General features: G+C 56.2%; 1 protein-coding gene across 1 annotated transcript in view; it reads right to left on the reverse strand.

Annotated features, from left to right (window-relative positions):
* Nucleotides 1-10: 10 nt before the first annotated feature.
* ITPR3 (inositol 1,4,5-trisphosphate receptor, type 3) overlaps nucleotides 11-11,673 on the reverse strand; it is a gene marked incomplete at both ends in the record, with an annotated part of 30,492 nt that continues 18,829 nt past the window's right edge. The window contains 24 exons of the mRNA XM_010179968.1: nucleotides 11-171; nucleotides 814-979; nucleotides 1,202-1,326; nucleotides 1,708-1,803; nucleotides 2,227-2,419; nucleotides 2,892-3,056; nucleotides 3,164-3,336; nucleotides 3,833-3,958; nucleotides 4,876-5,068; nucleotides 5,490-5,600; nucleotides 6,219-6,305; nucleotides 6,563-6,664; nucleotides 6,871-6,966; nucleotides 7,234-7,344; nucleotides 7,713-7,913; nucleotides 8,254-8,438; nucleotides 8,521-8,695; nucleotides 9,311-9,480; nucleotides 9,683-9,773; nucleotides 9,892-10,000; nucleotides 10,162-10,310; nucleotides 10,394-10,578; nucleotides 11,341-11,461; nucleotides 11,569-11,673. The exon at nucleotides 11,569-11,673 is cut by the window's right edge and continues 51 nt beyond it. Coding sequence (XP_010178270.1) covers nucleotides 11-171; nucleotides 814-979; nucleotides 1,202-1,326; nucleotides 1,708-1,803; nucleotides 2,227-2,419; nucleotides 2,892-3,056; nucleotides 3,164-3,336; nucleotides 3,833-3,958; nucleotides 4,876-5,068; nucleotides 5,490-5,600; nucleotides 6,219-6,305; nucleotides 6,563-6,664; nucleotides 6,871-6,966; nucleotides 7,234-7,344; nucleotides 7,713-7,913; nucleotides 8,254-8,438; nucleotides 8,521-8,695; nucleotides 9,311-9,480; nucleotides 9,683-9,773; nucleotides 9,892-10,000; nucleotides 10,162-10,310; nucleotides 10,394-10,578; nucleotides 11,341-11,461; nucleotides 11,569-11,673 — 3,396 coding nt within the window. The remainder of the gene's footprint in view (nucleotides 172-813; nucleotides 980-1,201; nucleotides 1,327-1,707; nucleotides 1,804-2,226; nucleotides 2,420-2,891; nucleotides 3,057-3,163; nucleotides 3,337-3,832; nucleotides 3,959-4,875; nucleotides 5,069-5,489; nucleotides 5,601-6,218; nucleotides 6,306-6,562; nucleotides 6,665-6,870; nucleotides 6,967-7,233; nucleotides 7,345-7,712; nucleotides 7,914-8,253; nucleotides 8,439-8,520; nucleotides 8,696-9,310; nucleotides 9,481-9,682; nucleotides 9,774-9,891; nucleotides 10,001-10,161; nucleotides 10,311-10,393; nucleotides 10,579-11,340; nucleotides 11,462-11,568) is intronic.

Raw genomic sequence — 11,673 nt, forward strand, 5'->3', positions numbered from 1 at the left:
GGACACCAACCTTGATCATCTGCGCCACGTAACTCTCCGGCCCCGTGTAGTCCGTCTTGTTCTTCACTCGCACCAGCACTATGAAGTACAAGTAGTTCCACATGTTGTGCTCGTATTTAATGTGCTCCTCGAAGGACACCGTCTTGTTGTCGAACTTGTCCCTTTCGAGTCCTGGGAACGGGGAGGGAGGAGATGGGGAGGGGAGGAGGAGGGAAGTGAGCAGGCAAACCAATGTGAGGAGGTACAGCTAACTGCAGCCTCTCCCAGGTGTGACTTTCAAGAAGCGCTTTTAATAATTAGTTGGCATTTAGCACACAACAAGCATCCAAAACAGGGGGAAAATAACCCAGTTGTCTATTCAGGAGGCTTCTATTTTAAGTGCTGCTAGCTCTGCTTCCTGCCTAGGTATCTACAAGCATAAAGTGCACACAGTGGATCTTTGAAGAAAAAAGCAGCTAGGCTCTCTGGGTTTTTCCCTTTTTTTGGATGCTTTCTGATGACTGAAAGCACTCCAGAACATTTTCTGTACTTTATTTCCTCAGTAATACGGTGCTTTTTTAATCCACTGGCTAAGAGACGTTCTCAGCAGCGATAGATGTGCAGCAGCAAGGACTCCACAATGTTCAGTTCAACACCTCATTAACAGAAGGCGAGGGAAAACCACCCATCATTTCCCCTCAGTTTGTGTCCTTGTTTAAGCCTCCTCGCGCTGCAGTGACCAGGTTTTCAAAGCTTTGATGCGAACCAAATGAAACCTTAGAGGAGAGGAAGAGATTTGCGGCGATTCCCACCCACCGGGGTCCCAGCGCTCACCGCATATGAAACAGGTCGTCTTCAGGATCTCCTCCTTCTTCTGCTTCTCGCTTCTCAGATCAGCAAAGGTGTCAATAATGACCCCAAAGATGAGGTTAAGGACGATAATGATGACAATGAAGAAGAAGAGGAGGTCATAGACAACCCGAGCAGGAAACAAGGACTCCTGTAATGGAGAAAGGGATAAATGTGAGTCTCTCACACCGTTCCTCGAGCCACTTACACCTTACATGGGCTGAAGGTATCAGGTGAGGAGGAATAAAGGGTGAGAGGAGGAAGGGGCACTGGGGGACAGTGGTGCAGTCTCCAGGGAGGGAGGGCAGCTGCCCAGCACTGAAGGCAGCAGGATTTAGCAGAGAAAGGGGTCCCTCGTGCCGCCCAAACTCACGTCCTTGGATGGCTTCCGCAGGATGTCCCCCACGCCCCCTCCGTTCCTCAGGCCGTGGTTCAGGACGGTGACGATGCACATGAGCAGCGTGTCGCAGGCGCGTTCCCAGGGGTCAGTGGCTGCTTCTGGAGCGGGAAGGAAAGGCAAAAACCCAGAGCATTACAAAGCATCCAGAGCTGCGGGGATGACTCTTGCTGCAGTGCCAAAACTCCCGGGAGCAGATGTGGATCTTCCAAGCAGCAACGTCCCTAAAGCTCCTCCAGCTCCCTCCTGGCTGTGGAGGTGTTTGGCTGAGTGCTCCTGAAGCTCCCACTTCCTTCATGACTAAACTGAATCTAATGTTTTATTTAATGCCAGGGTCAGTGCAAAATTCACAGGCCTCTTGCCTACTGTGTGCCAGAAAGGGGGCTGTTTGGTTCCACCTTTGACAAGCTGGGATGCTCCTGAGCTCGCTGGCAAACCAGGCAGCCACGAACGGAGCTGACCTTTCTGATGGGCTCGCTCACCTTCCAAGGCAGTGGGCACAGCAGAGCAGCTGATTTTGTCACCGCTGCACGACTCCATGAAGGTCTCCATGTTCCTCTGCATCCCCAAGGGGTCATCTGCAAGTCAAAGAGACCGCAGCCGTGTCAGAGCATCAGCTTCCCTCAACAAAGCTCTTCCCTGCTGCCATGGGGGCTTTTCAACCGTCTCTTGAAACAAGAGCTGCTCCACATTCTCCTGGCCTTTTCTGGGCTTTAAATCTTTTGCTCAAGGTTCAATAAGACCTCCACAGCGCTAAGCATCATTTGTAGCTGTCCACCACAACCACCCCATCCCCACAACCCTGTGCTCCGCGGCACAAGGCCCCTAAGTCGGCGCAGGTCTTCTCAGCCAGCCCCAAAACCAGGGCTACCAGCTCCCTGCGCCAAAAAACCCTGTGTAAAACCCATGACACAGGCGTGCACGCAGAGACACACGCGTGGGGATCTCGCGCAAAGGTCCCACTGCAGGAGGGGACCCAAGGAGGGCAGGGGCTGACCAACCTTGGGCTTTGCTGTCCGGCAGCCGGTCCACCTCCAGGATGAAGTCATCCTTCAGGAAGAGGAAGCCCACGATGGAGAAGAGGTAGACGAGGATGAGTGCCAGCAGGGCCGTCAGCAGGATGGAGCGCCCGTTCCGGGTCACGCTTTTGATGACATTAAACAAGGTCTCCTCTCGGTAGATCAAGTCAAACAGCTGAAAGGATCCAGGAGCAAAGAAATGCCGCGGGGTGCTTTTCTTGAAAATGCCTGGCCTATATCCCCTTTTATCGTGCGATCTTGGCTGGCTCGGCAGACCTTGACTAACTTGCACATAAAGCATTTAAGTTGCCCAGCTTACTCTGGGGAAAGCAGAGAAGAATGAAGCGACTTCTGCACAGCAGGAGAGCTGCGAATAGGACACATGCACCCTGCCTCTGCCCTCACCCACTCACGTTGCCTCCCAGCTGACCCAGATAAAGTACACGGCAGAGATTAGAAAGAAAGATAGCGAAAGACCAGGAGAGAGACAGTAATAGATGCTGTCGGGAGGCAGACAGAGCAGCCTACGCCAAGATTAGAGCACAGTGAATTGTTCTGGCTGCTGTTATCAATCAGCCCCTGGGAAGTGTCACAGGAGTCTTCACGGGGGCAGCCAGGCTACCTCCACACCCCAAATTTGACCGTACCAGGATGCTGTAGAAGAGCTCGTGCACGAAGAGCCCCAGGACGCTCGTCAGGATGTAGCCAACGTGGTAAAGAAACTCCACGTCCATGATCATGGCCTTGTAGCCTCGGATGAAGGTGCCGCGGTTGCCCACGAAGCTCACCACGAACACAATCTTGTTGGTCAACTGGGCCACAAGCAGAAACAGGACCGAGTGGGCTTTGCTGCGCTTTACGCACGCAGAACAGCCTGTCACGGGCTGCTACGCTGGTTTTTAGCGCATGGAGAACTTACATTGAGAGCTCCCAGTATGTTCAGAGTGAGCCCGATGCCCAGGTAATAGATGGACCGCAGGATCAGTGCCACGAGGAGCGGCCTGACGCCGTAGCGCTTGGTGAACAAGGCCATGATGGAGAAGCAGATGAGAATCCAGAAGAGCAGTGAGATCAGCGGGGAATCCAGCACTCCTGGGAAGAGAGGACCCACAGCAATTAAACAGCGTGAGATTCATTGCATGCAGCTGATGGGACACGCTGCTGCTGTCCGGACTGTCCAGAAAAAAAAATGAATGTGCTGGTTATCAGAGGGAAGAAAGAGAGAAATTAATGCTTGACTGCGAGGACGAGTATTGACTGAGCTGGTTCTGCTGATACATTTTTCTAACGTCTTTTATCCGAGATCTCAAAAGCACTGCAAGTGATGGAGGCTTTGCCTGAGAGCAGGCACACATCCTGTTTTACAAACAGAGAGGAGAGACTTTTCCCTATGAAGGAAGCAGTGGGAGGGCTGGCAACTGAAATCCTGACTCGATCCCTTTCCTTTGGCCAGCAGAAAGGACCTGGGGCTTTAGGAGTCAAAGGGAGACTGAGAATGGGGCAAGTAGAGGCAAGGGGACCAATATTCCTCCGTGTGAAGGGTCCCTTTGTCTTCCACTCGAGCAGCAGCAGATGCTGGGGCACTTACCCATGGAAGTGGCTTCAACATAGGGGTAGAAGAAAGCAATGATGATGTTGATGAAGACAGCCAGGTTGAAGGAGATGCTTCCCCACAGCGTCATTCTGCGGGAGAACCAGTACATCAGCGGCATGCCTGGGGGGAGAGGAGGCAGACACCAAACCTCAGCCAACCTCGCGCCGAGGGAAGGCTCCGTCATCGCAGGCATCCATGGGCTGGGCTGGGCTGGGCACAGCCAGCGAGCCCAGGGGGACCTGTGCCTCCCGCTTTCTTCAAAACACGAACAAAAGCTCCCTCCTCATCTGCTGAAACACGAGTGTGAAATGTTACTGCTCATGTTCCTTGGCTTCTCGGCCCCTTGGGGTCAGATGGGCTCCATGCTCCTCCTCACCCCCACTGCCCACCCCCTGCACCCTCACATCCTTCAAACAACAGCGCCTTTGTGTTTGCAGCGGCGCTGGTGCTCGGTCCCAGAGGGCACCCAGCCAGCAACTTCCCATCCACACTGGAAACTTGTTTCCTAAAAAAAGTTTTGACTGGATCTGCAAGTGTTTTCAGAGCCGCTACACCACCCCTCAGCTACATCGCAGTATTTATAGAGAGGCTCTTTATCGAGCTCCTGTTATTTTTAAGCCAGGATTTCCGTCCCGACAGCACCTAAGCAGGTCTGCAGGGTGCAGAGAAACGGGTTTTATTTCCCATATGTAGCTGCCAGATCCTGGCAACCGAAGGCAACCGAAAATAAATGGAGATGGGGCTTTTCCAGGGGAAAACACCTGCAGGTGCAATGCCAGGGAATGTGCTACAAGCCGCATCTCAGCCTATGGAGGAACTGCGCTACAATAAATGCATCCCTGGGATCCTGATTAACCCTGCAAACTGCAGTGTGTTGTGCTCTACAGAACGAGGGGCGTGAGGAGCTCAGGGATGCGATTTCCAGGGTGTGCAGCCCTTTTGAAACAGGGCTGCCTCCCAGTTTTGTTACTGGGGCTACTGGGAGCGCCCGTGCTGGCCGGGGCGAGCCCGAAGGGAAGGTCTGGCCCTGCTCTTACTGCGCAGCTTCTTCTGCCACTCCATCTCGTTGTGCAGGAAGGACGACTGGTCGAAGAAGTCACTGACTTTGCTGCCTTGCTCGTCCTGCTCCGTGGTGGTGAAGAGCCGGTATTTGGTCTCCTTGGTGAGGAACTCGCAGATGCCGGGCACGGGGAAGATGATCTGCTCCATGCTGCGGTCCAGGCGCACGATCTGCAGGAATCGGGGTGCAGGGGCGGGTTTCCTCTTTCCTAGACCCAGCTGTGCCTTCCCCTCCTCCCTCCCGCTCCATCAGGACCCAAATATCCCCATGTCCTCGCCGATAGCGCCACAAATCCACCCAGCAAAGGCAGCCCTGGCTGTGCCGGGGAAAGCTGAGAGCTGAACCCTTGCTGGTCCATCTGCATGAGATCCATGTCAGCAAGGATAGGGCTGCAGAATAGGGGAAAGGGAAGGGTTTTGGGGGGCAAATCAGCTCCCCATGGGCCTGTTAACCCCACCAGATCTTTCCAGAGCCATTGCTTCTTATGGGCACAGGGATGGGAAGGCTCCCAGTGCAAAATAACCAGGCACAAGGCAGCTGGAGCACACATGGGATTCACCGTGTGCGGACGGGGAACCCAAAGGGCTTTACCTCAATTTGGGAGGTGTGTTTCTCATAATACGCCAGCGGATCCTCCTCTTCTTCCTGGACCGGAGCCGTCGACTTCAGCATCTGCGTCAGCTGCTTGTTGTTCAGGCTGAGCTGGGATGTGGAGATGGAGAGAGGATGAGAGCAGGCCCAGCCTGGGGAGCCAGGGCTGAACCTGCTCTGACAACGGCCTTCCTCCAAAATCCACCCCAGCTGATGAGGCTTCAGTGAAAAGCAAACGACTTAAAGCTTCCTAAAGGGGAGCGAGCTCTCCCTGAGGTGACAGACATTCGATTCCCTGCAATAATTACATCCAAACGCTGCTAATCCACAAATTACAAATCAATGCCCATAAAACCCCAGGGAAATCACATTACTGCTGAATCTTGTTTGGAATCTGAGGTGCACGGGCAAGAAATGACAGCGAAGGACTCGGTCCTTCCTTTTCTGAAGGGAAGGGGACAGAGCAGGTACCAGCAGGACCCCACCAGCCTGTCCCTGCAGCGAGCTGGGTGTCCCCCATGGCTGAGCCTTCCTTGGGGACCTCCAAAAATACAGCTCTGCAGGTTGGTGCAGATGCCTTTGGACTTATAATTTTTGGCTACAAGGGGATGAATAAGTCTTTCTTCCTTCAGCCTCTCTGGAGAACACCAAAACCCATCAAATCTTAAAAAAATAACAGCTCAGCAGCAGCTCCTTGCTCAGGGCCAGGGGGACTCTGCCTCTCCGTACCATGGATGAGATGCCCTCCTCCTCCTCCTCCTGGATCCTCTTCACCGGCTTCAGGAGCTGCTGCAGGAACTTGTTGTGGCGGGAGAGCTGGAAGAGGGACGGCGAGAGCCGGTGAGAAGACACTGGTGAGGATGGGACATGGGGGACATGGGGGTGTGGGACGTGGTGGGCACAGAAGTGGGGAGTCTGGCAAGTTTGGGGCTGGCTTCTCTCAAAAAAGGGAGCCCCAAACCACATTTCCCAGCTGTGACTGCAGGAAATGTAAATGAATATAAAGGAAAAGGTTCACATCAGCAAGTGGGAGCCCAGCACAGCACGGGGACCCTGCTGCCACAGCTCGGTACCTGCAGCGCCAGTATATAAATGTTGTGGCCAACTTCCCGGGGGGAAACCTCGGCGTTTTCACACTCCTCCTCCTGCAGATAGGCCTTCTTAATCACATCGACCTGGAAGGCAGCAGAGACACAGTCAGCTTCTCCCCATCGCTTTGCCTTGGCCATGAATGGCTTTGGGAAAACCATGAGGCAAGGATGTTCCTGCAGGAGGTGGTGGGCAGGAACACGGCAGATGGGATTATTGCACTGAACGCCAGGAATTGCACCAGGACCCACAGGTAGAAGAGGTCTGGGGAGGTTTCACTGTCAGCCCTTACCAGTTCCTGCGGGCGCAGGCTGATGAGGATCCGCTCGGCGTTCTCGCTGTCGTGTCTGCTCTCCATCAGGGCCAAGAGGAGCTTGGAGGCGTTGTCCTGGCGAGGAGAAGCCCGTGCTGAGGGGAGCTGTGCCCTGCTGCTGCTGCCCAGGGCTTTGGAGCAGGCAGAAACCCCCTGTGTGCCCTGGTCAGCTCTAACTCCTCCACGCTGGGGAGATGCACAGCCCTGTCCCACCAAACCCAGTGACCTGATCCATGCATGGTCCCCACTACAGCAGCCACCTCACCCCCCAGCCCACCCCCTGGCCATGCCAGTGATGCCCCTCAGTGATGCTCCCCATCCCATCCCATCCCATCTGCCCACCTTCAGCTGCAGGACCAGGTCCATGCGGTACTTGCAGAGGGGGCTGATGTCGTTGAGGATGAGGGCGGTGATGATGTCGATCCCGTTGGACTCGTGGGTCACGATGCAGCTCTGGGGGAGCAATGCAAGGCGTTAGAGCCCGCAGATGCTGCCAGGCCTCCCAGCTTCACCCTCCAACATGACCCAGGGCTCTACAGTGCTGCAACCTGACAGCCCCAGAGCCCCAAAAGTCTCCTCTCCCCTTGAAAGGGCACCAGTTGCAGCTCTGTATTATTTAACCCCCGTTTGCACCTAGCCAAGGAGTAGCTCACAACTCATGCAGTGTTCCTCTGCTCCCTATTCTGCTCCCATTCACACCCCAAAACCAAAAGCTGACCTGATCCCTGCTGCTTCCCCATGCATCCTTCCCCCAGATCCTCCCTTGGGTGTCCTCGATAAGCACTGAAATGCCACAAACACATCAGGACTGACCCACAGACCTGGTTCTCGTGGCAGGGCCCCTGGCAGTACTCGGTGAGGGTCTCCAGGGTCTGGGTGATGAGGGCCACGTTGTACTCGTTGATGTAGAGGCCCAGCAGCCCCAGCCCCCCCGTGGTGCTGCCGCACATGATGTCCAGGAACTGCAGCGTCTCGCACACCAGGTTGTAGTTGGTTTTGTTGTTCTGGCAGCGGAGGAAGTTCTGGGGAGCAAAGACTGCAGTTACGGGGCTGAACGGCATCACTGTGATGGGGGAGCAGTCCTGATCCCCCTCCCAACACCCCCTCCAGCTGCATTTTGGTGGAGAATTGGGCTGGGACCACACCTGTAACATACAGACCTCAAAACACCACACTCACTCCCAGTCGTGCCACCAACAGCTCCTTCCACAATGCCAAAATTATCCATAAGGGACAATGCGTTTAAAGATGGGGAAACTGAGGCACAAAGCGGGTGGTGCAATGCCCTTATGGCCCCAATTAGGGCCAAACCCACCCTTCCCACATCCCTGGTCCCCATCCCTGGCAGTCCCCATGGCCAACCTGCAGGTCCCGGTTGTGGTTCTCGCAGAGCAGCTGCAGGAAGCGCAGGATGGGCTTCATGATCAGCACCGTCACCCCCATCTCGTTGTTCTGACCCTGCTCCCCGGCGTCGTGGCCCTTTTGAAAACCTATGGCCAGCGGGTAGCGGGACGGGGTGCCAGGCATCAGGAAGGTGTCTCCTCGTCCTACAAGGCAACCCAAGCTCGTTAGCACGGGGCTATCTAACGAGGCAGATGCTGGCTCTACCAAAGGGACACAGCCCCGTACCTTTGGTGCCGGGGTCGGGCTCGTCCTTGTCCTCGCGTGGTTTGTTCCCAATGTCGCTCATGTTCACCGACACCGTGGGCTTGGTCTCCTGCTGCGCCTTCTTCATCCGGTCGTGCAGAACCTTGAAGAACTTCTCGGACTTCTTGTCGCTCGTCATGAGGTTGTAAAAGGATTTCTGGGAGGAAGAGGAGGACAGCCCTTTGAGAATCCATCATGGGGTGCTAACAGTCCCTGCCTGCTCCTCTGCTTTGGTGGCCTCCAGCACCCAAGACTTCATCTGAGATAACCTGGTTTATTTCCATGCAACAGCCCTGGACATCGCAGTCCTCTTGGATTTATGGGGTGGATCATCCCCTGTCACTGTGCAATCCTTTACCCTAACAGGGTTGGGACAGAGCAATTGCAGCAGTTCCAGGCCTGGCTCTCTATTGGTTTTTGCACAGACAATTTTTAGGCTTCCCTGTGCTAAAGGAGTCAAGAAAACCCAAGAGTTATCACCCAAGAGCTGCAGCCCTGAGCCATTTTAGCAACACCCGGCAGAGGGCATCAGCATTGCTCCACAAACAGCCTGCAGCAACCTGCCCCCTGCTCAGCACCCAGCCGCCGAGCTGGAAATCCCAAAACCAGGCAGATTTCTGCAGTTTCTCCTCCACACGGCCACCCAACACATCCCACCAGATGGTATTTTGGCAAAGAAGCCAGCCCAGGACTGGGGACTGCCCTGCACCCACATCATCCAAGAGCTGGGACTGCTACGTCGCACCCATCAAACCGTGGCCGCCCTATCCACCTGGATCTCGGTGTTGCCCCCGTCCAGCAGGTGGATGGCCAGCAGGATGCTCTCCTGGAAGATCTTCTCGTTCTTGGTGTTCATGATGAGGTCAGCCACCAACTTGGTGGCCCCTTCTCGGTCCAGGCGGCACTGGACAGCAGCGATCGCGGACCAGTCCTGGTCCTGGCCTGCACAAGAGGACACGGACGGATGTGACGCTGGGTTGGTAGCATGGCTAAATCACTGCAATCAATCTCAGTCCCATCCCTTCACCTCCCCAAATCCTTTATTCCCATGGAGGTGGGGGTACGGTGACCAGCTACAGCCCTGGTCCCAATTTGAGGTGTGTATGAGCAGCACAGAGACATGGGAAGGAGCAGGACCACTCACCTCCCCCAGCAGCATCCACCATTTCTCCCTTGGAGCTGGACTTCTTGTTCTGCAGGTAATTGTTCAGCAGCATTTTCCGCAGCAGGTTGCCCTGGCAAGGCAAATAAACGTCACGAATGTCCCAAGGCCAGGGCTGGCGCCGGAGCGGGACGAGGGCACTGCCAGGGGCCGCACGAAGAGCGGGGCTGAGGATGTGCCGTGGCGCTCACCCTCTCGCCGTACTTGTTCCTCTTCACCAGCATCTGCTGCAGCGTCCTCAGCACCTTGATGCACAACTTCTCCTCCGTCTCCATCAGGTCCTTGGTGTGCTGCACCAGCCTGGCACAGCAGAGCCACCGTCACGCAGCCACGAGGGACGAGGGGGTCCCCAACGGGCCCCACCGCCCCCTCTGCTCTGCAGGTGCACACCAGGATGCACAGCCCACAAAGGATGAAGGTCACCAGCCCTTCCCAGCAACCAGATTGCAAAGCATCCTCACTTGGACAGGAATCCTCCGCTCTCACAGCGCTGAAACGCCTCCGTCCCCTCCATGAAGAGCAGCTCCGGCCGGTGCAGGACGTCCACCAGCACAGACAGCTCGGCCTCCACCAGCGGCTTCAAGCGATCCTCCAGGGCATTGATGATGTCCTGCAAGTCACAGCACACACCTTTAGCACCAATGCACACCCAGGAGGCACGAGCACGGGAGAGGGTCCATCCCTGCTCCGTACCTGCAGCTTCTCGATGATGTTCTTGTAGTCCCACTGGTTGGGGGTGGTGGAGACGCGGGGGAAGGTCCGTGTGGCTGCCTTGTAGTTGGACGTGTTCCTCTGCACGGTGGTGGTGGAGCTGCTGTTGAGCAGGGAGCTGACGTGGGCGTCCAGGTCCATGGGCAGGGCGATGGAGCGGCTCTTGGCTGTGGGAGATGGAGCCGGGGTTGGGGTCAGCCCCGACCCAGCCCACCCCATCAGCTGGGTCCTACCCCACTGCCTCAGGCTGGGCACTGCTTCTCCAGCTCCTCATTTGCAGCTGAGACAATTTGGGGTAAATACAGAAGTGCTCCAGGGTAGTGAGGGGTGGAGTATCTCCATCCATCTGCCCATCCCATCCATCCATCCATCTCCACTGCAGCACAACGTTGCCCACAGCCCCTCTCAGCCCAGTGTAGGATACAAAGAGGCACCACTGCCAGTTTTCGGTTGGGAAAGCCCAGCGTGGAGATGTTGTAAGCGCCCTGCCTCAAATTCCAAAGGGAAATCCCCACCCAATGTGTCTAAGCACCGAGCAATCCTTTCCACGGGTGACTCAGCGCTCACAACCCTCGCCCTGACTCAGGCAGCCACAGGCAAGGCTGAGGGCAATGTCCTGGCCAGGGAAAACCACTACAAACACTGGCTTTGTTTCCAGGCCCTTCACCCACAGGGACACACCAGGGATGTCCCGACCAAGCCCAGGCTTGGGTTATCCCCACGCCACCCTGGTCACACCTGCAGACGCAGCTCGGAAAAAAGCACATCCCTGAGCCAAACCACCCCATTCCCAGCCTCTCGCTGGGTTTGCCCTGCCAGGACCTGTGTAGGGACAATGGCTCCTGCTTGCTGCTGGAGCAGAGCAGCCAAGGGTGGCTGCATCCTCCTGGTTGTGGGGAGCAGAGCACGGCCCCGGTGCGGGTCCTTACCGACCATGGCCAGCGTGCGGATGCAGGCCTCCACTGAGCTCTTGTGCTGCTGCTGCAGCCAGGGACACTCCAGCAGCCGCATGGTGGACTGCAGGAGCTGCACCACGATAGTCTGGTGGGTCTGAAGGAGAGAGGAGCAGGGTATGGTGTGCCCGGATCTTGTTTTGGGAGGCTCTGTGAGCTGCTTCCCTCTCCCAGCCGTGGTCTGTCCATGCAGCGCCCCATTACCTGCAGCGAGGTGCTGTTCTCCGAGAAGGGGGAGCTGAAGAAGGCGTTGATGGTGTCCAGCACCACCGTCAGCACGTACTTCTCCAGCGTCGGGGCCGGCAGGCG

The sequence above is a fragment of the Mesitornis unicolor genome, unplaced genomic scaffold (genome assembly GCF_000695765.1).
Source record: "Mesitornis unicolor isolate BGI_N332 unplaced genomic scaffold, ASM69576v1 scaffold11132, whole genome shotgun sequence".
NCBI classification, from domain to species: Eukaryota; Metazoa; Chordata; class Aves; order Mesitornithiformes; family Mesitornithidae; genus Mesitornis; species Mesitornis unicolor.